The sequence below is a fragment of the Indicator indicator genome, chromosome 5, assembly GCF_027791375.1.
Source record: "Indicator indicator isolate 239-I01 chromosome 5, UM_Iind_1.1, whole genome shotgun sequence".
Taxonomy (NCBI): Eukaryota; Metazoa; Chordata; class Aves; order Piciformes; family Indicatoridae; genus Indicator; species Indicator indicator.
The window spans coordinates 28,206,233-28,231,138 of record NC_072014.1 but is presented as its reverse complement, the minus strand read 5'-3'; the positions used below and the strand labels follow the sequence as shown (position 1 = coordinate 28,231,138).

The window sequence follows — 24,906 nt, the reverse complement described above, 5'->3', positions numbered from 1 at the left end:
CTTCACAAGCAACAGTTTTTGAGGAAATATGTAGTGGGGAATTGAGTTACAGTGAAGGCTGAGATGCTTCAGAGCTAGGCTGCTCAACAGCTAGTCTTGCTTATTGCATCCTTGAATGTCAGGCCAACCAAGGGTTTCTTTACACAGCAAAACAATACTCTGTAGAAGTACCTGAGATAGTTTAGATCATGGAATTCAACACATAAGTTTTAGCATACCTTTCAACAGCACATAAATATTTCCACTGAAAAGTATGTGATTTTCTAAAGCTACTGCCACCTGGTAAAGTAGTTGTAGCTGAGTTTTGACCAAACACAGTTTTTTACTGAATAGACACACTTTATTTCTTTCACCCACAGAAAAGAAACAACCACAGTCAAATGAGGTTGCAAATACAAAGGTAAATCTTGAAATTTTAGTCCTCAAAGTCCTGCTTCGATTTATCAAGAGAATGCTGTCTTACTGTTACACCATGCTACTTAATGTGAGATATTGCTATAATGAGTGTAACCCATGACAAAACAGTGAAAACTTGAATGCACTAAATGCAGAATTAGGTGACTACTTGAGTGATAATATATTGCCTAACCTAATGAAAAGACATTACCTTTAAGTAATGGACCACATCATAGATTTAATTATCCCAAGGCAAGGTAGTGGGTGCTTCATGCAGACAAGGTCAATTACCTTATCCAGAAGAGCCTGTTTGAAGTATGTTATGAATAATTCACAGACACAGAAATCAGCTTTGAAAAAATGTCCTGTCTATATTGTGATGAAAACGTTCCATTTCTTTTTTAATGTATTTATGATAACACCCAAAGGACAATTATGGCTTCTTAACCATAAGACTACATAAATGACATGAAATGACAATTGTGTGGTCAAATTCTCACATTAATACATTATGCAGAGGTAAGCATCATCATCATGGCATAATTGTATCAGGCCACAAGAAACTGTTCAAACCCCATCTTGTGGTTTCAAATGCTGAGTGAAATTTGGTCAAACTGTCCACAATAGAAAGACACAGTTGTTACTGTACTAGCTTTGTGTATTTTGTTTATACAGGCCATTTACTTCTTCAAGTTTATGGTGTGGAAACAATGGTCCCGAGTGATTGACTAACTTGTGTGATTTTGGAGAGTCTGACAAAGCAAAAGGTGGAACCAGAACATTTAATTTTCCGTTATTAATCAGCAGACCAGTCTTCTCCTATAAGCACTATATTGTGCTGTTTCTAAGACAGTGTTGCTCCAGTGTAGGGCTACTTAGCATTAGAGTTAAAATGATGACAGTAGCCATGGTAGCAGAATGCATACTCACTTGACATATGGTGACCTTAGGTGTGAATTAGAAACGCAGTAAGCCTGTAAGTCTGGGGAACAACATGCTCTCTCAGCATATTTTGATTCCACAGGCAAAACAATAACCTTAACTTTCTCTCTTTGACTTTGCAATAAGTGGTAACAGCCAGGGGAAATCCCCTGGGGGCTGCAGTTTTCTAAGATGCCTGGCAAGAAGATGGCTAATTCATCAGGCACCCCAGCTGAAGTGTCAAAATGTAATCGTGACATTTCATGGCCTTTGAGTTTACCTACTTTATTTGCTTGAAGAGCAGAGTTCAGCAGAATTTTGGAGGGTGCTATAGAATTGCGTATCTAATGAGGCATACAGCTGGCCCAGTCCCATGTCCATTCACATCAATGTCAAGAATCCCATTTAGTTCAGTAGGAGCAGGCCTGGGATCCTTGATGCTTTCAAAAGATGAGGAATAAAAACTTGACACAATGTTACATTTATAGAAGTGGCTAAAATATGTGATTAAATAGGAAACCACCACAAAGAGACAGGAAAGAAAGCTTCCATTTAAATAAAGGTACATAGTGGTTGGCCTCCACCCCAGTGGTTTCTGGGAGGACTTGATGAAGACTAATCTGAGCCTAGGAGACTTGCTAGCTGATGTACTTATTTGCATGCACAAATGTGAACAGATGTTTACACAGTAGTGCTAAGTAGGACAGCTGTTTGTGAGTCATTTATGGATTTTATTTAAAAGTAAGATCATACAATTAAAACCTTTACTCAAAATGTTGAAGAGAAAAAAACCCCAAATTCAGGCAAATACATTTCTTCCTGTATTAGGGGGTTTCTTCCTTTAAGTGCATCAGTTTTTTGTATCTCTGAATTTGCAGCATAATACAGCTGCATCTTACCTGTATCTCTAAACATCTGCACCTTATCTTAACCAGTTGCATGTGAGTGGAGCAGTACACAGTGCAATGTCAGAGTTGCTAAATGTCATTTGTCTGAGAATGAGGGGAGGAAAAAGGCAATATTGTGATCAGGGGAGGGGGCAACGTTATTACTGTTCTTTGGAAGGGATTGCATATTGCTGATTGTTTCTGCAATCTTTTCTGTAACAAAGCATCCTGCAGGGTAATGTTTGCCGTTGCATTTGTTTATGCTCTTCAAATGTGAGAAAAAACATAATGCTTAGGAGTGTATTACAGCCATAAATGTGTAACTTAAATTTATTAATTCTTTAACGGTGGAAAAGCTTCCATTATGGAGATATACATATGCATGCAGGCATATGTGTAGTGAGAAGAGCTTTAGAGGGACAGGCTCTTGTGTGTTTCTTAAATTAGTTTGCCTCTCAAGGATTCCCTTTTTGTCCAGTCTAGGACTGGCTCTGAATTACACATCTTTGGACTGATCTCATCCATGACTTCATTTCCTCTGGCCCCTGGCCCCATGCAGCTCTGTGTCTTGAAGAAAGAGCAGGCAAATAATGTAGATAGTTAAACAGGAGTGATTGAGCCTAGTCACTTTTTGCATAACTGTTGGAGATTTCTAATGACATATATTTATACCTTGCTAAAACCCTTTGGATGTCTTAGAAGTCAGTTGTATGTTTACACCCCAGCATCACTACAGGAGGAAGATGCCTGCATCTCTCCAAACCAGACCAGTAGTAGACAGAATTTCTAGTAGGTTGTACTTGTCTCACGGATAGTATATTCAGTTAAGAAACCTTACTGTTGGGAGGAAATATATGGATGTATGTGATGATCCTGTGGGATTTTGATTCACAGTCTTGATGCAGCCCACAAGAAGCATTTATCTTTGATCAGCTGTGATTAAAGTCCTATGGTAGAAAGCTACATTGTGTGTAAAGTTCTGGGCTTTTGCTTCATGAAGCTTGTGGGTTGACTGAATGTCCCCGCTGGTGATTCTTTCTCCCTCCATTAAATACAGAAGACACATAGAGTTTGCCATCTCAATTAAGTGCTGAAAATCAAATTAAATGAACACAAGATTAATCATTCTGAAAATAAGGACTGCAAACTTGTTGACTGTATATTCCCGGGGAAGGAAGAAAATTTAAAAAAGGATTTGATATGGTCATTGCAGCCTGTGTGATTGATCCTCACAGGTGATGTGTCAACTGGAGTTGTCTCAAGAGCCAAGAGCTGTTCTCCAATACTGCCAATAAAAAAAAAAAAAAAAAAGAAAAAAGAAGAGTGAGACCAGGTCATATTCTACTGGACTGGGATAAGATGCTCTGATCATACCCAAAGGGCAGGGGGTGCTGTGTCTGAAAACTGTGAAGCTTCATGGCTGAATGATACTGGGCACATGGTGATACATTTCCTAGAGACCCTGGAGTGCTCAGCCCCATTCTGCAGCCTTTGTGTGTCTGTGGGAAGGAGTCTGTGTCTCCAATGCAGTTCTGTTCAGTGGAAGGACTGCCCATGGCAGTGAGGCTGGAACTGGATGATCTTTGAGGTCCCTTCCAACCCTGACAATTCTGTGATTCTGTGACCGGTGGCTTTTTGTGGCTGAATGGTTGTTCCTGTATCTGCTGCATTTTCCAGCATTCACTGTAGTGGTAAAGCCACAACTGAGTTCTTCCCTCTGCTCCAGGAGCAGAAAAATGTCTCTTGAGCTGAATAATAATATCCATTAGTAACCACAAAGCTACAGAGCACAGCTGAGCAGTTCATACTCTATCCAGTACAGTCTGCAAGAATATATATATATATATATATATATATATATATATATCTCCATGTATATATCCTCCTGTTTTCTGTTGTTGTATAGAGAGATATACAGGAACCTGAGACCAATTAAACAACAAAAACCATATAGAAGATCTATTTGAGAGATGTAAACTCATTGCTAACACGGTGAAGAAAAAAAGCGCTGCAAATTGATTAAGCTATTTCAAAGAGAAGAGAGGTTGTTGTCATCCTGACCTTTAAGGCTTGTCAGGGTATATCAATAGAAGCATCTTCTCTATTCTATGATTTTTTTTCATTTATATTCTCTTGTTTTTCTCCTTACATGCTGGCTTGGAGCCAGTTCATTTCATGGTCTTGCCTATACATATGTTCTGCTACAGCTGCATTTTTCCAAAGTGCCCAATTTCAAAGCACTCCAGCCTTCCTTAGGATGACAAATGATGCCCATGCTGCTCTGACCAACAGAACTGTAATTGCAGCCTGAGATGGAAACAGCTGAACCAATGCCATGCTGCAGTTTGGGTATATCCTTGAGTTGGAAGTTGACTGCATTTGTTTATCGTAGTCAAGTTTCCAATCCTACCACTTAAGGCATTAACTGCTGACATTAATTGTAACATTGAGGAAAGCAGAATTGCTCAGCAGTTGAAAGCAGTGTCAAATCAGCAGTTATTTATTTACCATTGCTCTGTAATGTGTTGTAACACATTGGACTATAAAGAAGTTTAATGAGTTGCAATAATGCTTGTAGCCTCTCAGAAATACTGAGATGCAGTTTGATGAGGTTTGGGTTTTCTTTTTCTTTTTCTTTTTTTTGACAAAATGCTTAAAACTGGACTTTCTTTACTGCTATGTTAGACATACAGATGGGTACTGTTGTGATCCTAGGAAATTCAACTAAGTGTTATGTTTTGCCAACTAACACCTTTTGGGATCAAAAAATTTAAACAATTCAGTTCAACTGGCCCTGTGAGATTTGAATTCAGTAGGGGTGTGATAGAAGAGTAGGAGAGGCTAAGAGCATGGTTTTTGTTTTGCTTGTCCAAGCTGTCTTGTTAGCTCCTAAGTAGTATAAAACTCAGAAATGTGCCTGAAGTATTCTCTCGACCCTTTTTTCAGGTGTTGGTTTAATTTGTTCTTTGGCTTGTTTTTTTGGTGGTTTTTTTTTTGTGTTTTTTTTTTTTTTTGGTTGATTGTTTGTTTTTTCTTTACAGTGCTCATCTTTTAGAGTACAGCAAATATATTCCATCCTCTGTGAGGGACATTTTCAGTTGTTTAGCGTAAAGCAAAAATGAAACAACAAACACAAGAAACACCGAAAATCTTCTGGCCTTTTTATATAAGCTGCATGGAGAATGATACTGGCTTTCCCTCTTAGTGAAGATGCTTATTGGCCCAATTAATTTTACAGGGAACTTGAGATGTTCACATCTCATTTGCCAAAATATTCTTTCCAGACCAGAAACACTATCCCAATAATATCTGTGAGTGTTATTCTAAGTCTTAAGAAAATCCCTTTATTTATTTAATTAGAGACTGCAGCTTTAAAGTGATTAACAATATGTTATTGCCTCTTCTAAATTATGTTCAATTAAGAGTGTGTTGCTATTTTTATGCTGGTTCAGGAATTCAGCATATTTACTGATGATGTTTTGTGATTTCTTTAGGATCAGTCTAAGCCATGAAATTCAGCAGTTATTGTCAGCCACTTACAGGAACAGTGGTTAAACTTCAAAAAGGCACTCTGTGGAAATGACATTGTCCCAATGACTTTGATCAGATTCACCCTGTGTAAATAGGTGTTACTCTCTGTCAGCCCTGCTGTATTAACCTGGGAGCTGAAAGACAAGGTGTGTTCTCATGGCTTTGTGAATCAATGTTGCCAATAAAGATTCTCAATACTCAGATCTAGTTTTTGTTATTCCTAGAAGCTGCCATCACAAGTACAATGGGGACAAAATTAATCTGCCTTTTGTGGAGGGTTGTCAAATCACAAGATAGTCAATTTCAGTCATGAGTGACTGTATTGGTGCAATGTGAACAGGAGGGAATAAAAGTAATAAGGATACTTTTCTCATTACTAATACTGGTAGTTAAAACTGCATATACAGGAAATAGTTTTGTTGAGTAAGGTAATTCCATTTTTACTCAGACACTTTTCAAAATAAAGGGGAGGGAGAAGAACTGTTATTAGTGTATGCACTTTCTCCCAAAGGACCAAGCAAAGATTGCTTTCCACAGCATGTTTTTCTGTAACTTATCCAGTCTCCTATTAAATGTCCCAAATGTCCCTATTATATCTATTTTTTCCTTCTAGTCTATCAAATTTCATTGTGCTGTGGGCATGATCCAGCAAGCCTTCCATGGGCTCCTGCATGAGCTGAATTAAACTCATATTGATTCCACTCAGCTTTACTCCAATTGACTTGTGTCCATAAATTTGAGCAATCTGCTCTGAGTTGTACCATGACTTCCAGACTGCCATTAGGCCAGATTGTAGACCTTGTTCTTCATGGACTTTCTTGATGAAGGTCTGGTAGGCAGGTTAGAGTACATGAGCCTGGGAGCTGTGCAGAGCTGGGGGCTTTGCTGTACAGCTCCACTGTTGCACCGCATTGAGTGCATGAGGTGCAAAGTGCTGCAGACAGGATCCTTCTGTTATTCCTCATCACTTTTACCCTGTTCCCAAGATCTTTAACTGTTGCAATGGATCTTTCAAAAATAAGTGAATCAACTATACAATTAATTTTCCTTTCTTACCCCTTTTAAAAATAAATACCTCAGGTTTTTATTTCAGTTGCTGTGTAACTGCAGACGGTGTCTTTTCCTGTTTCAGTAACAGCCACGTTTTTTTCTAAGGAATTCTTACAACCTGAATGTTTCAGAACAGCTTGAAGGAGGGGCTGGACTAAATTGTCTTCTGAGATACTCTCCAACCTCAACCATTGTGTCCTCCTGTGGACAATCCAATACTCAGTGAGTGTAAATCAACATGACTACCCTTATTTCACTGGAGCCAGGTGCATTTTATCCCTGGAAAACAATAGTGAATCAATGAGGCGCAAAGTGTTTTTTCCTCCAGTCATTCCTGGGACAGTTGCTCCAACTGTAGTTTTATAGTTCTGTAAAGGTTGCTGTCTCACTTCAGTGTTTCCAAGAATAATAGTTGAATGCTAAGTTTTCTTGTAGTGAAATGATAGGTTTATGGTTTGATGCACCATTCATAATCTTTGACACTTAAACTATTCCCCTCTATCCTCCACAATGTTATTTCTAGGCTCTGAAATTGCTTTCCTCTATGAAAAGTCTAATAGCTTTTCAAAACAAAAAATGCTGTGATAACCTGCTTCTCTCACCTTGCAGTAGTTTATAATGGTGCATTAGCTCAGTAGTCTCTCCTTATGCTGTAGCCCTTTCACAGCCATTATGAAACACTTTGAAACAAAACTCTGGAGAAGAGCATATGATCTGTCTAAACTTACAAACTCACCTATCACTTCCATGCTCCCCTTCAGTCCATGTGGTATATCGTGATCTAAAACCAGGAGCCAAACAGTGAGCCTCTGACCCAGGCAGGGTCAGGCTGGAGCCCGCTATGGCTTATCCATGGTCATTGTTCACTTGCAATTGAATCCAGGCCATTGATGGGTTTCCAGTCCCAGCAAAGAGTAAGGGTGTGACATAACATGCATAAATGTCAAAGGCTTGTTTATTGAAGCAATGCAGGGCTTACTTATCTGCATTTACCTGGAAGAATGAGGTTGAACAGAAAAATAAGAAAAGAAAAAAATGGAATGAGGAAGGAATTACCTGTGTTAGCCTTAGCTTTGGATTAGATAATCTCCAGAGGTCCCTTCCAACCTTTATACCCGTCTGTGATTTTCTGAAGAGGAAAAGGAGTTGAAAGCAAGAAGGACAGGTTTGAAGTGAAGCTGAGGTGGAAGGAAGAAGGTAAAGGAAATAAGATTGTTTGTTTGTTTTGGCAGGTTTAGACATCCAGTCTATCTTCAGAAAAACTCGAGAGGATTCAAAGATTTTGTCATTTGTCACTAAAAGCCGTAAACCTTTTCTGTGTTTTTGGGCTTGGTTTGTTGCTATTGTTGTTTTTTCTTCCTAACCTTCATGCCTTCAGCTGTTCCCATAGTTTCTGTTGCTGGCTGGAGTCCCGCTTGCATCTTTCAGGAAACTTGTCACTCTGCCAGAAATTTATTGAGAAAACAACCCAGCCTGAGCTGGCAGAGGAGAATGCAAGTAGTCATAATGTTTTCATCCTTCTTTGGCCTTCAGCAGAGACATTCACAAGGCATAAAATTTTATTTTGGATGTAGATTCAATCTTCCTCAACATATAAAAAAGTGTTTGTATCTAAAACCCTTATGCCCATCCTCAAATCTGTCGCTCAAAGGGTTGATGATGATTTTGCTTTTACCGAAGCACTGCTAGTGTGCAATGGCACAGCTCTGTCATTGAAGCTCAGCAGTTCTGCTCATTACCCTTCTGTTAAATATAGAAGCAGCAAAGGTCCATGTTTATTTACCTTTTTTTCCTGCCCATTCTCATCTATAAGAACATCTTAACAGCTCCAGGAAGAAAAGAGCACACCATGATAACAGCTGCTCCAGAGGGTAACACTGTTTCTCTGCTTAAGTGCTGCAGACAACTGCTGCTGCATGGGTTTTTTTACTTTTCCTTTTTTAAACAATTACTTCAGCCTGGGACTCTATGAAAGCAGAGCACTTTGGCAGCAAAGCTGAACAACAAGAAGAAAAAAAGGTCAGAAAATACTGGCTTTCCCCTTTTTCTAACTACATTTAACAAAATATTTTTTAAGTGAGGAACAGACTTTATGACTAAGTAACTTTTGCCCAGGGAGTAAGTCCACTGACATTAGGAGGACTACTTCACATCCAGATAGGTGCTTTGAATAAGGGGTACAGGATCTGACCAGAAATTTAAATCAAATTCGGGTGGGAATCTTAGCAGCACTGGTTGGCACCATTGGTACTAAGTAAACTGTGGCATCTGTCTTGCTGTAGTGTTTGACCAGCAGTGATTTCCAATGCAGTCATGTTTGTCATCTCTGAAAATTAGGAGTATGTGAGTTACAGTTTTAAGGAACTGAACAGTCAAACAATTGCACAACTGCCACAAGGAAGGTGTTGAATAAAAGGGAGAAAGAGTTAGATGGTCATTATGGTTGTCCTGAAAAGAGAGGAGCCAAGCATAAAACAGGTTTGTGTCCACATGGAAGCAGATTACTGTGGAACAAAAGCAACTGGATGACTTGGTGACACACTCAGTGATTAATGTTCAAAGGAACCGTGTCGTTGGGGATTCCCATTTTTCCCCTGGGCCATATTACATACATTCAATTTCTCCACAATAACCTGATCTTGAGTTAAAAACAGGGTTTTGTTTGTGAAGTGCAGAGAGCTTGCTGCCTTGGAGGGCAGTTGTTGCTTCTCTCTGGCTGGGGCAGAGCCACAAGAACATCACTGGGGGCTGCAAACCAAAGTGACACTTTTTTCACTGGTAAATATCATCATGCACTTTAAAGAATGGTTAGGGCAACACAGCTTGCATTCACCCTGCTTTGTGTTGCTAGTATATTCTCCCAGAGGTATGAGTATCATTTAAACCAATACAGTCAGTAACACCATAGGGGGCTTCACTCAACAAACAGCCTCTAAAAATATGTTCATTTTGTGTTGCTCACTAAATATGGAATGCTTTGTCCAAAATTATTATAAACTCTTCTTCTTTGCTTTATCAAATGTGTATTTTTGTTCCCTGTGGAAAAGGCCAAAAGGGGAAAATTTAGTTTTACCTCAAGTAAATATTTAAAATTCTTATAGAAAATGTTGCGATAGAAAAAATGAAGCATGGTAAAACCAGACCATGGTAAACTCCTAGAAAAAACATTGCATCACAGTTTTCCCCTGTTCTTAGTGTCTTACCCCTCCCTCAGTTTTTTCAAGAGCCTTTTAAAAATGGATTATTTGAGATCATAATTTATACTCTGGATTGGCCTTTGGATTCGATGGTTCAGGTCGAAATTGCCTCATACAGATATGTCTGTGTATTCGTATGGATGCATGTATGAACATACATTAACTGCTTGTTTCGCAGCATGGTCAGCCGTCTGTAGATTTTGATATTCTACAGATATTTTATGCTTTTGCATGTGATAGCAAAGAATTAGCTTTGATTGCTTTATGCAATACTACAATCAATATTTCCTGAGTTTTTGCTGTCTCTTGATAGTAATCGCTATCATTTTCAGAGAAAACAGTGCAGATGTCGAGGGAGATGATTCTTCCTCTCTACTCAGCTCTGGTGAGACCCCACCTGGAGTACTGCATCCAGTTCTGGAGCCCCTATTACAAGAGGGATATGGACATGCTGGAACGTGTCCAGAGAAGGGCCACCAGGATGATCAGAGGGCTGGAGCACCTCTCCTATGAGGACAGACTGAAAGAGTTGGGGCTATTCAGTGTGGAGAAGAGAAGGCTCCAAGGTGACCTTATTGTGGCCTTCCAGTATCTGAAGGGGGCCTACAAGAGAGCTGGGGAGGGACTTTTTAGTCTATCAGGTAGTGACAGGACTAGGGGGAATGGAATGAAGCTGTAAGTGGGAAGATTCAGGCTGGACATGAGGAAGAAGTTCTTCCCCATGAGAGTGGTGAGAGCCTGGAATGGGTTGTCCAGGGAGGTGGTTGAGGCCCCATTCCTGGATGTATTTAAGGCCAGTCTGGATGAGGCTCTGGCCAGCCTGATGTAGTGTGAGGTGTCCCTGCCCAAGGCAGGGGGGTTGGAACTACATGATCCTTGTGGTCCTTTCCAGCACTGACTGATTCTATGATTCTATGATTCTATGTAAATGAATCTATGTTTTCACTGGTGAGATGTATGGGTGTAACATTTAACAAATTCCATTCTGCTTGATTTGATTTTGGAGACAAAAACTGAACAAGACTGCTCAGAGAATGTTGGTTTAATGCAATGTGGTTGCAAATGATTCAATAGACATATACAAATAAACTGACTTTTGATGGTGGGAGACCTTTAACTGACCTGTTTCGGTAAGTTGGGAACCCCAAAAGTGTTACCTATGTTAAGTTTATGTAATTATTGCATCAGAATTTAGGTTTATACAACACAGGAGTTTAACAAAGGATCTCTTTATCTTGTTATAGTCCTATCATTAGATATTTGGGTTTTGCAATAACAAGAACCACCTTTGCAAAGGATGCAGATGAATTTTGACAAACATTTTAAATATAATACTGTTAAACATGCATGGCTTTGTTTTAACTCAGACTTTTTCCTGTATAAAGGTAAACTGAGTTCACAGAAGTTAATCTTAAATGCTGTTGGAATATGCTTCTTTTCCCTCTCGTTTAGCTTCTGACTGCCCACACAAAAAAAAAAAAAATTGAAAAAAATTAAAGCATAAGGAAGTCTGAACCCTTTAAAACCAGCTTTTATTACTTGCAATATCAGTGCCTTTTGATACAGAAAATGAGAGAACTGTCAACACAACTGGGAAGAAGACAGGCATGTTATTGTAAGCTCATAAAGAGACACCAAATACCTCCAGCCCTTCGTGTCACTAGAAGAGCCAGATACGCATTGCAGATAAATTTGATCTCAATCTGCATCTCCTTCTGAGGATCACTGGAAACAACCTCTGTGTGTCTGCTATTCTCCTCGTAGTCCTCAGCCTTTGTGTTTGTGAACGGTACAGCCTGTGCCAGCCTTGCTTCTGCTGAAACAGATTTCATATAGAGAACTAACAAAGAACAGTTTAGTTAAGCACATTGCTAAAGGTGATGGAGATCTGCTGAAGAACTGACATCTGAAAGAGCTTATTCTCTGTGCCTTGTTAGATGGGGAAAAAAATGAGTTATTGTCCAGCATTTCCAAAGCCTTACTTAGCTGTTCAGATACATACATTCAGTGGCTGTTGAATAAATCAACAGACCACCAAAAAAACCCAACAACAACAATAAAAACCCAAAACAAAACACAAAAACAAAACAAACAAACATCCCACAGCTTATGGAGACAGGTGGAGGAAAACATTAAGGATATCAGCTGAAGATGAGATCCCTTATTCTTTGCTTTCGGAAGACTTAAACCAACCTAACTTTCTGCATCCTGAGGCTGGCAAGTGTGAATGAGTAGTAGTACCTGATTTGATACAAAATACTCTCTGCCTGTTCAGTACTATTAATCAATACCATATTAAATTGTTGTAAAAACAGTGTTGTAAATATCACAACTGTTTGTAGAGACTTTCAGACAGTATAATCACAGAAAAGGTTATTGCCTTCTGCATGATATAAAAGTTTTTTGCCTTTTTTGTAGATTTATTATGAAAATTTAAAAAAACCTGCAGATTGAGCAGTGCAGGAAGAAATCAATTGAAAGAAAGTGGTGTCTGTTCTTTTACTGGTGAATTAAGTCACTTGTTTTGCTTGTTTTGGGATTTGTTTTCATGCATGTTTTCCTTCCTCCATAGAATGTAATTCAGAGTCAACCTTGATAAATTTGTTATGGCAGATCACTTTTCCCCATTCTAAATAGACAAAAATCCATGAAAAATAATGCTTCTAGTTCTGCAGTAGGCTTTTGAATACCTTTTTTGACTAAATAATGTGTTACTAAGTACAATGCAAGCACAGAATGAAGAATTATTTTTATTAAATGGACTTTTTACGTGGACATTTTAAAGTAGGATTCTACTGACCTATGTAACCATTAGTTTGTGGGGCCACATTAACCCCTTGATTCACATCGTTGGCTCTAGTCTAGGCTAGAGCCTCACGGCTCTAGGCTTCATGACAAGAGGGTGGTAGAGAATTGATAATTCTTTGAAAAATTGATAATGTCATGATTACAGAAGTGAAGATATTGCCAAAAGATCTACAAGTTTAGCAGAATCGTAGTCAACACACCTGCTGTCCAGACTCAGTTGCAATGAAAGACACCCTCCAGCTCTGCCAAGGAGTGATGGTGTAAAGAACTTAGGGATACGGTCTTAGTTGATTTTTTTTTTTTCAGTATGTATATTTTAGTGATTCCTAAGCACTTCAGACATTGCTGAAGTACTTCAGATTTAAGAGCTTTGCTTAATAGCTCTGTGATTCCTCATGTGTTAAAAATTAAGCATGTGGAAAAGAGTTTTGAAGAATCAGAGTGTAATATTCTTTAATATTACAATTGATTTCTAAGGGACTAGTTAGGGAGAAAAATTTACTCAAGTAAAGTGTGGAAGAACCTTCCTTAATAAATAGAATTTTTGAAAAGACACTGTATTTTTTATAGTCCATTCCCTTGACAATCTAGGATTGTTCCTTATAATGTTGAATGCTCTATTTTTTAGCACTGTATTTAATTTAATTGCAAATGACTTGAACTGTGGTGCTTCTACCACTTCCCCAGTCTATATCATAAATCCGAATGTGTGTGTTTGCTTGGTACTGCTCGATAAAGCAAATAACAACAGACCTGGAAAAGACATCCGAAAAGTACTTGTGCCTAATTCTCATGAATGATTGCTTATTTCACTGTTATGTTTAACTACATTATGATTTCTTCCAAAAGAATCTGACACAGGTTGAATTTGATTAATGAATACTATTATTTGTTGATGGCCTGAAGGATTTATCTTTATCTAAATATTTTTTCCAGAATGGGCACTTTCAAAATTAGATTAAGCACTTCTGCATAATATCTATTCCAACTCCAAGATGGATAACCCTTTTATTCAATTAACTTTACTATTCCAAGCTTTACCAAGTAATTTCCCAATAATGTAGTACAGACCTGTTTCACTGGCTGCAGCAATCAACTTCTACAAGAAAATCAACTGAAAAGAAAGAAAACATAAATGTGTTGACAATGATTTGAGACCTAAAATGAATGTACACATTTTTGTGAGATGAATCCTTAGATGTTCTCAAATTGTGCTTTTCTAATGAGTACCGCTGGGTATTGGGCAAGCTCGTCGTATCTTAATTGTTGGTGTCATGAGGATGGAGTTACTCTTCCTATTTTTATTTTCTTTTTTTTTTCTTCCATGAATTTACCGTTCAGCAGTCTAAGCTTAGAAGGAAAACGAATCTGAATTAATTTTGCAAAGTGATTCTAAAACTCATTTTAATTAGTCCCTTACACTCTGCAGTTAACCATGATTGTATTTCATATTTTAGACTTTCTTGCTTTGTATAATGAGGAATACTCCCTACTAATAATGTTAGTAAAACAGAAGAATAAATGGATACATTTTTCTACATTAGCAGTACAGTTTATTTTTCCAATCTCCTTTGATCAAAAAGTCTTGATATGTCAATTTTGCTAAATTTTGCCATCTACCTGCATGTGTAACTGATTACATTTCTTGATTTAAGGATTAAGAAGTCAATGAAGAATTATCTGAGCTGGAAGACAAAGTCAATCTTAGCAAAAATGTTAATCCATGAATTTCATTATATCTGAATCCGCTTACTGTATCTGACTATTAATATTTAATGCTCGATGTATAACGGATTATGAAATTTAAACAAAAACTATATTGGTTCATATAAATACGTAGATCTCAGAGCTCCTGTAGATAGAAAATAACTTCATAGAGACAAATTAATTCCCAAGCAGGGAATTTTTTTTTTCTCCACTTATGTCCTACCTGAATCCTTAATCTAGGATATTTTAATACCTTATGGAGCTTTGCATTTGCAAATTCCACCCTTGGAGAACACATTAAAATTCCTACTCCTGCTCCCCTAGAAAACCAACACAAATTTTTTTCTTAGTTTTGAGAGGAGCTGTATTAAGATCATAGTAATAGGTCAGTCTGTGTGTTATTTCTGAAGAGTTATCTTTATATACGAGTCTAAAGGTGAAAAATCCTAAGAGATAAAGTCTGTTTCATGATTGGTGGAATCTTCAAGAGGTTCTTGGCCAATAATGGGTGGTTCAAGTCAGCTGTGTAGTGTGAGTCATGGCAGGAGAATTCTTTTCAGACTCCTTCAATGACCAGATCTCTCCTCTAGCATCACACACAAAAAACGGACACAGCTGGTGCAGACAATGGTGTTGGGTTCACATGTCACAAGTCTTTGCAGACGAAATGTGCCAAGGTTCTCACTGATGGCTGGTGCATCAACCTTATGGGGAAAGCATCTGCTCCTCAAACTGTATGGGATTCCATAGACCTGTTGCTTCCTCAATGTGTATTCCATTAAATAGAACTTGGATGAAGTTTATGGTTTGTTACTTCATCTGTAGTTTCAATCTTTTATTTCAGTGTTTTTTAACATGTCCACCTCCATTCCTTTTTTCATTCTCACAGAATCCAATTTGCTTATCAAGTTCTCTTTCTTTCTGTTTTTCTCTTTTCTCTATTTCTTTCTCCCTCTTTTTCTCTTTCATCCAGATGGAATGCCATTTGCTTGGTGGGTTGGTCGTGCCAATGAAAAGCATCTTTACTGGGGAGGATCTCTTCCGGGTATTCAACAGTGTGCATGTGGACTAGAAGAAAGTTGTCTGGATATGAGATATTTTTGCAACTGTGACGCAGATAGAGAAGAATGGTAATTATTTTAACACGTGTATATCAGTGTCTGCCTGAGAGCTGGGAATAGGAAGTAAGGCAAGAAGGTTTAAGTCCTTTTTCTGATTCACAGCTCAGAAGGCTTGAATGGCTTGAGTATGATCAAATGAGAATGAAAGTCAAACTAGAATTTGGACTTCTGATTTGATTTCATCTTAATTTCTTATTTGAACCAAAGACAAGTTATCTGGCTGAAGCACACTGCTGGGATGGGTTATCTTCAAAAAGCTGAATGCCAAATGCAGGTTTTTTGTTGGTTTTCCTGAGTGCATCAAATGATTTTTGTTGGTTTTCCTGAGTGCATTGATCCCAGACCTGCAGGTCTCAACATAGAGAGCAGAAATACAGCTGATAGACAGTTGTGAGGAGGTGACCACTCGCTGCAGGGTAGACAAAATGGCCCAGACCTGCAGAGCTGGTGTCTATTTATTGAGATGTACATGAATGTTACAGTTCCACTTTCCCACAGCCTGCCTTGCTCAGCCCACTGATTTATTTTTATTTTAACAGGTGCCCTTCTCCCCAGTTGACTTCTCATGCATTTCAAAGATGCAACACTTTGTTATTTTTTGCTCCTATCCTTTTCTCACACAGTTTGGAGGTACAACATCTATTATCAACTCCAGGGCCTAACAAACATGCAGGCCATCTAAACATTCCATTATTATTCCCTTTTGGGATTCCCACAGTTTTTATTTCTTTGAAAAAGTCCAATGATGCAATTGATTCTTTGCTTGAATAAAAGCTCTAAGAGGTTGGTCCATACGTACAGAGCCAAGCAGGAAGTTAGGGCATAGGTAGCAAAATTCTGATGCAGGCAAGTAAAGAACAAGAAATCTGTACTATCACAAGGATTTGTCTTTTTCTTCTGAAAGAGATTATCTATACATTCCTCAATTTTCTTTTACATTGGGTACTAAGGTTTTTTAAGTAAATGCAAAGACTTCCTTTGGCTTCTGTAGATTTTGTTCAGTCTCTGTAGGAAGTTTTAGACTTATAGCATGAAGATTTAAAGCCTTCCTTGGATTCAGACTTTTGTTGTGCCCTAATGCTGCATTAATTTATGAAGGCCACCTCACAACCTTCTCCCATTCTCTGCACCAACAGCTGAGGACTAGTTGGTGAATTTTCCAGTTAATTCCATATTTGTATTTGAGGAGACAGAAATGACAGATGAGTGTTATTGAAAGTACATTTTGAAACACCAAAAATACATGTGAAAACTCTGCTTCTTTCTGCACCTTCTGGACCACTCAATGATAGGAACTGCTGCCCTCTCTCTAAAAAAAAAAGATATTTTGACCTGAAGTAGTTCAGAAATGACAAATAATGGAAGTAGACAAGAAATGTCTTACTGTAATAGGCTACCGAGTTTGAAATAGTGTCCAAATTATCCTTGTGAAAGCTTTACTTTAAAGAAAGTAAGTAGAAAAGAACTGTAAGGGTCTTGAAAGAAAGAAAAAATGTAATTCAGAAATGACTTGTCACTCTAAGTGTTGTACTTTTTTGGTTGCTTGGGTCCAGAAGCGTGAATATTCGCTTGGACCCTTTATATCCTGGAATCACTATTAACTTTCAAAAATCATAGCTCTAAGGGGACTTCTTCGAGAAGATCTTTATGTAAATGTTGGTTTAAGCATGTCATTTGTATAGACTTGTATAAAAGGGCCTAGTGGTGCATGTTAATCTGTCTTTTGTCTCTAATGTTTGCTTATCAGATGTACTTTGGTGAGGTTTTGCAAAGGAGCAGCAAAAGCATCTGATTTTACCACTGCTTGGCTCCTTTCATAATCCACATTTTGCTTTTCTGTGAGCTGCTACTCAAGCAGAACAGGGTTTGTTACACTGGCAGACTGTTGGGGTTGCAGTCTGGATTGTACAAACCAATGGAAGGTGAAATCTAAAATACAGTTTTATAATGTAGCAACTGAATCTCCCAAAGAAATGAGACCTAAGCATGTTATGCTCCAGGTGTTTATCTCCATTTTCCCCCCACACCCAATGATTCTGAACAAGCAGACACATTTCAAACATCTTTAATGGAGAAGGAGAAATCTCAAAAGTATTAGAAATTACACATTCTATGAAAATTTATGCCAGGCAGAGGAGAAAAGGCCAATTAAAACCCACAAGAAGGAAGTTAGGAAGCACACACTTTTATTAGATTTTGGAAAACCCTCAAGAGAGATAGATGTTGGAAATCATGCTTCATTAGCTTGGCATCTCACAGAGCTACTTGTTTCTCCTAATTTCATTATAATAGCAGGATGTGTGTAAGTTTCCTCAGCTGAACTGCCTACTGTTTGTTGGTTTGGGAGGTTCAGGTGTTTTATTTTGGTTTTTAATCCCTTTGAAATTTGGACTTTGGTAGTATTCTAAATTGCAGGTTGCCTTTTTAAGAGCTAAAATCCTCTGACCTTTACAAAGAGTTTCTAAACATAAGAAATTTCATGCCTCTTGAACATTGCTTTTGTGTTTCTCTGCTAGAACACTGACACCCTTATATATAATGAGTATTTGAATCTGAAACCTGCTGAGATCTGAACTGTGACTTTAACCTGCTATATGTTACAGTGGAAGGAGCAAGACAGCAATAGATGCATTTATTTGCCTCAGCATGAAATAAAATGGGTGCTGCAGAGTGGAAAACCAGAAAATAATTTTTGCTCCTTCAAAATAAATCAGGCTGTTTACTATAGCTCCAAGGTAGGAACTCACCAGAATAGCTGTAGTATCCTTCTGATTTGATTTGGTTTCCCTAGCCTAAGTCCTGGGTGCAAAAGGATCTACTAAATCCTCAGAGCAGCAAAAGAAACAGAAGAAACAAGAAAAAACAGACCTTAAAAAACTCCTGAGCCAGATGTTTGGCATCAGACAATATGCACTTCTAGGCATGCTGACTTTCAAATGTTATCTAAGCCAACACCTCAGCCAGCTGCTATATCTGGGTTCTTTACTTGGCACCAGTTTCCTGGAATTATGCTTACCAGATGAGCAGGAATATAATTTGTATTCTTTTCACCTTTCTGTTTTATTAAAACATTCTAGTGGAAAGTATCTTTTTTCCATTCAGCTTTTCACTATACTTCCAAACTCTGCAATATGATGACAGCTAATTCTGTCACTGCAGAAGAGCAGAGCATTTTCATGGTATTTGCTGGAAAACAGGAGAAGACCTCTGCTTAAGAGAGCAGAGGCATACGTTGTCACTGAGCAAAGCATGGAATCTGGAAAGGTGTTAAATATGACTTGACTGTAGTTTATGCATACTTCTGAAAAAGAGATTCCTGACTGTTGAAAGCTCTGGCTACTTGGTGGAAATGTTCATAGAAATCCAGTGGCTGCAAGCTGAAGCTAAATCTAGTTCAGAACCCATTTTTATTTTCTCTCTCCCTTCCCCAGCACTAAGAATAATTGTTGGGACAAGTGATGCATAAAAGAGATGGATTTGTAATTGTCTTTCAAAAGATCATAGAATCATAGAATCATAGAATCAAGAAGGCTGGAAGAGACCTCAAAGATCATCGAGTCCAACCTGTCACCCTAAACCTCATGACTATCTAAACCATGGCACCAAGTGCCACGTCCAAACCCCTCTTGAACACCTCCAGGGATGGTGACTCCACCACCTCCCTGGGCAGCACATTCCAATGGCCAACCACTCTCTCTGTGAAGAACTTTCTCCTCACCTCCAGCCTAAACCTCCCCTGGCGCAGCTTGAGACTGTGTCCTCTTGTTCTGGTGCTGGTTACCTGGGAGAAGAGACCAAACCCCTCCTGGCTACAACCTCCCTTCAGGTAGTTGTAGACAGCAATGAGATCACCCCTGAGCCTTCTCTTCTCCAGGCTAAACAGTCCCAGCTCCCTCAGCCTCTCCTCATAGGGCTTGTGCTCAAGGCCTCTCACCAGCCTCGTTGCCCTTCTCTGGACGTGCTCCAGCAATTCAACATCTTTCCTAAACTGAGGAGCCCAGAACTGGACACAGTACTCAAGGTGTGGTCTAACCAGTGCTGTGTACAGGGGTACAATGACCTCCCTGCTCCTGCTGGCCACACTATTCCTGATGCAGCCAGGATGCCATTGGCTCTCTTGGTCACCTGGGCACACTGCTGGCTCATGTTCAGGCGACTGTCAACCAGTACCCCCAGGTCCCTTTCTGCCTGGCTGCTCTCCAGCCACTCTGGCCCCAGCCTGTAGCTCTGCATGGGGTTGTTGTGGCCAAAGTGCAGCTCCCGGCACTTGGATTTGTTGAATGCCATCCTGTTGGACTCTGCCCATCTGTCCAGCCTGGCAAGGTCCCTCTGCAGAGCCCTTCTACCTTCTAACAGATCAACACCTGCTCCCAGCTTGGTGTCATCTGCAAATTTACTGATGATGGACTCAATCCCCTCATCCAGATCATCAATAAAGATATTGAACAGGATGGGGCCCAGCACTGATCCCTGGGGGACACCACTAGTGACAGGCTGCCAGCTGGATGTGGCACCATTCACCACCACTCTCTGGGCTCGGCCCTCCAGCCAGTTCCTAACCCAGTGCACAGTGCTGCTGTCCAAGCCACAGGCTGACAGCTTGGCCAGGAGTTTGCTGTGGGGGACAGTGTCAAAGGCCTTGCTGAAGTCCAGGTAGACTACATCCACAGCCTTCCCCACATCCACCAGGCTGGTCACCTGATCATAGAAGGAGATCAGGTTGGTGAGGCAGGACCTGCCCTTCCTAAATCCATGTTGGCTGGGCCTGATTCCTTGGCCATCCTTCAGGTGCGCAGTGATTCCCCCCAAGACAATCTGCTCCATGATTTTCCCTGGCACTGAGGTCAGGCTGACAGGCCTGTAGTTCCCAGGTTCTTCTGTCTGTCCCTTCTTGTGGTTGGGCGTCACATTGGCCAGTTTCCAGTCTTCTGGGACCTCTCCAGTGAGCCAGGACTGGTGGAAAATGATGGAGAGAGGCTTGGCCAGCTCATCTGCCAGCTCTTTCAGCACCCTAGGATGGATCCCACCAGGTCCCATGGACTTGTGAATATCCAAGTGACTCAACAAGTCTCGAACTAATTCCACATGGATTTCAGGAGTACAACACTGCTCCTTGACCCCATCAACCAGTTCAGGAGGCCAGTTATCCTGAAGTCCTCCTGCCTTACTGTTGAAAATGGAGGCAAAGAAGGTATTTAGAATCTCAGCCTTCTCCTCATCCTTAGTTACAATGTTACCCTCCACGTCCAGTAAAGAGTGGAGGCTCCTCTTGCCCCTCTTTTTAGCATTAATATATTTATAAAAATGATTTTTGTTGTCCTTCACGGAAGCGGCCAGTTTAATTTCTAACTGTGCTTTTGCCTTTCTAATTTTTCTTCTACATGATCTAGCAACATCCTTAAACATATCACTAGTTGCCTCCCCCCCCCTTTCCAAAGGCGATAAACCCTCTTTTTTTCCCTTAAATCCTTCAGGAACTGCTTGCTCATCCAGGCCAGTCGTCTTCCCCACCGGCTCGTCTTACGGCATGTGGGAACTGCCAGTTCCTGTGCCTTTAGGAGCTCCTGTTTGAAGTAGGTCCAACCATCCTGGACCCCTTTCTTCTTAAGGGCTGTTACCCAGGGAACTTTTCAAATAAGTTGCCTGAACAACCTGAAGTTTGCCCTCCAAAAGTCCAAAGTGAGGGTTCTGTTACTGCTCCTCCCTATCTCCCTGCATATTGAAAACTCCACTATCTCATGGTCGCTGCACCCTAGACAGCCTCCAATCATCACATCTCCCACCAGCCCTTCTCTATTTGAGAACAGCAGATCAAGCAGAGCCTTGTACAATCTTGATGCAAGCATTATTAGGGAAAGGTGGTAAACTGACCTAAAGAATAAAGCCTTTCTGAAATGCAGAGAGGGATGTGTTACCTTAAGTCCATTCTAGAGATCCTTTGGATCCTTAAATATTTCTTCCAAGTTGTCTTTCATCTCAAACAAAATTCTTTTTCCTTGGCAATGAAATTCTTGCTGCTTATCAAACCTTTCATTTAAATGGGAGGAACCTCTCTTATGCTGTGGTGCTGCATGACTGTCATGCGGTCCACTTACTGCTTTTGTCTTTTTTTCTGGAATCCATTTTCCACTTCAAATGCAAACACTTGATTGAAGCCAGTCATCAAACCAAACCTATTTCTTAACTGACTACGTTCATCTGGAAACCCTGTGAATTTGGAGGTTTTTAGTACAGAAAGGTGACATCTCTGGAAGTAAAGGTAGAGGGGTACAAAGGGGGGGTATTATTGCTATTGTCAGACAAATATCCACCTTTCTTTGAGAAGGAGCAAAGCCAGGTGGAATTGAATGAAGCCTTCTTTGGGTGAGTTATATTTGTGCAAAACTGTGCCAGAGCCAGGATGCTAAAACTGCAAGAGCTAAGGAGAGCAGGGCAGAGAAACCCAGCTGCTGACGAGCCCAGATTTGACAGCTTTTGTGTGCTCAGCCACTATCCCACACTGAATCTGTTCCTCTAGAAGCAGTGAAGGCAGCTCCATAGAGCCTGTGAGTTCCTAAATAAACCTTGCTGCAGATGACCTGGCCTGTCTTGGATATCTGCCTTCATGACTGCATTTATCAACAGACTAGAAAAGCTGCCTACAGAGAGCTGACTGTAGCAGTCCCCTGAAGTGTCAGGAATCAGTTCATTACTATGATTCTGTACCTCCTCTCTAATTCAGGAAAATAAAGCCACTGCATCTTGCTTTCAAGTATTAGGTGTATCCCCTTCTGCTGTTGGTTTGTTTTTGTTTTTTTTTTCTTTATTGTATCTCTACATTACTGTACCCAGTAAAGCATTTTTGGATGCAGCTGGTTGGTAAGATAGCAACTAAAATGTATTCCTTTGGAATGTTAATGATATGTCCTGCACAGGGCTCAAAACGTTTTCTGATGGAGGCCTGTTTCACTGGCCCATTCTTCATGCAGCTCTCTGACATCTGCTGATGACAGAATTCTTTTCCTCCAGAATTCTGTATTCATGAAAATCCATAATGAATGACTGAGCTACTGAGGCTCAGACCTCAGCAAAGTTTTCATTAACGTGAAAGAAAACATACCAATAGGAGATCATATGAGAAGAAATTATATTTAATGGCACCACTGCTCTACCATCTGTTGGAAGAAATATGTAAACAGCTACCTAGAGATTACCAGTTAATGATGGTTTACACTGTTAGGACACCATAGAGTGAGGTTTTTTGGAACATGCTTTTATTAGTAGCCACGAGGATAAAAAAGTCTCTTAATATTACCATCAAAATAGTTGTCATTCAACAGTAAGATTATCTGCATTGCATCTTAAAAGTATGTAGTTTCTGCCCTGTCATCTTCAGCATTGTTGCACTTGCAGCAAAATTTATTTATTCTCTTTTTTTCCTTCTCCCCCTCCCCCCCCCCCCCCCACATATATAGAGCATTTGATGTGTAACATGCCTCATAGCTTATTGAGGAAGTCCTTTGGGTAGATAGGCATTAATCTTCAGACATGGATAAATAGATGATATCCAACTGTATTTAATACCCATGCCTAAAAATATTTCAGTGATTTAATTCAAAGGGCATTATTAGATTCGGGGGTTTGTGGTTGTTGTTTTCTGGGGGGTTTTGTTTGTTTGTTTTATTATACTAATTGATACTATCCCTCATGCTAAGAACTCAAAGAAACATCTGTTCATTAAGGGTGCTTTCCACCCTTAGAAAAACATGCAGATTTTCATCTGAATTTTTGTTGAATTGAGTGCCAAGACAGGTAAGTAGAAGGTCGTCTTCTCATGTTTTAGCTTATTTGTACCATTTTCTGCACGTACAGGACATCTTAAAGGAAAAGGGTAAAACCTGCTTTGATTTTTGTGAAATCTGAACTTAACTTATATTCCTGGCTAAGGAGCATCACCCACCAGGACTCTCCTTTGGGCAGAACCCACCTGTAGTTCTCAGTACTGAGAAGTGGGGAATAGCATGGTACACAAGGCATGCTCTGTGGAAGTGCTCAGAGTTTGATTTGAAACTGACTAAGAGAAACAAAGTTGTGGGTTTGGCTAACCACAAAAATTAAATACAGTCTGGTTTTAAGTGTTTGTGAACTGTTAAATTAAAATACATATAAATGAAAACTAGCTCTGGGAACAAATACAAAAATAATTAACCTAACGAAGTTTTATTTTTCATCAAAAAAAGACAAAAATCATGTGTGTTCACATCATAGTGCAGATGCTTTCTATCAGAATATAACTCTTTTTGTTTGAAAACTGTACAATAAAAGTGATCCCCAAGCCCCCTTCAGGCAGAATGCAAAATGTTTTGTCCAAACCCTGGAATATTTCTATTTTGTAGTGGTACAGCTGTGCCTCCAGGAAATTATTATACAGGTATATGAAGCTCTCTTGCTCCTCTCTGAGACATAATATACCATATCTGAGGGACTGCCATGTGTACCACATGAAGAGAAAAGGACTCATGGTGCTTTGTAAGGAATGGAATCTGAAATAAGTTCAGTTTATAGAATACCAAGAATCTAAGACACTCAAACTTTAGGCTTTTCTTAGCTGAAATGTAGTAGGTGTTGATTTTTCACCCAAAAAAAATTATTTTCCACCATGAATAATAATAATAAACTGCAACAATAAGTATGTTGTTCTTATCATTAGCAAATTCTCTGAAGAGCTGGATTCTTTTCTGATAGGTTTTATGTCAGTGTCTGCTTGTATGAGGATATATATCCTTACACAAGACTTTTTTCCACATGTAAGAGAATAAATACATAAAATGTGCTGCTTGAGCTTCAAGAGAAACTTGATTGAGTTTTCAAGGCATTAACATAAAAGGGAAGATTTTTATTATTTCCAGAATAATTTTCTTTCTCACAGCTCAGCTATAGTTCTCTGACACTGGAATATCACTAGTAAAAACTCAAGAGTCATAAAATTTGATATAATAGAACTTGATGCAATATAAAAGAATATCTAATAAGCAATGCAGTTTTCAGAGATGTGGAACAGATATCTTTAAAATGTCACCATTTCATTTTTCTGTAGATACCTTCAGTGGTGGCTGTTGGAAGATACTGATATTTATTTTAATGTTGATCATAGCTAGTCAAAAGACTCCACTATTTTTTGAATTAAAGTAAATTAGCAGGAAATCTCCCTAAATATTTTATGATTTTTTAATTTTATTTGTTTTTTTACAAAGTGATTTCCAGCTTAGTTTTTATGTGTATATTGCATATTTTATTTGCTCACTCTGC

General features: G+C 39.3%; 1 protein-coding gene across 1 annotated transcript in view; it reads left to right on the top strand.

Moving 5' to 3' along the window:
• The window catches only part of CNTNAP5 (contactin associated protein family member 5), a 226,655-nt gene that overhangs the window by 152,413 nt on the left and 49,336 nt on the right, over nt 1-24,906 (top strand). Inside the window, exon 14 of the mRNA XM_054381243.1 lies at nt 15,471-15,627. Within this exon, the coding sequence (XP_054237218.1) occupies nt 15,471-15,627 (157 nt within the window). The remainder of the gene's footprint in view (nt 1-15,470; nt 15,628-24,906) is intronic.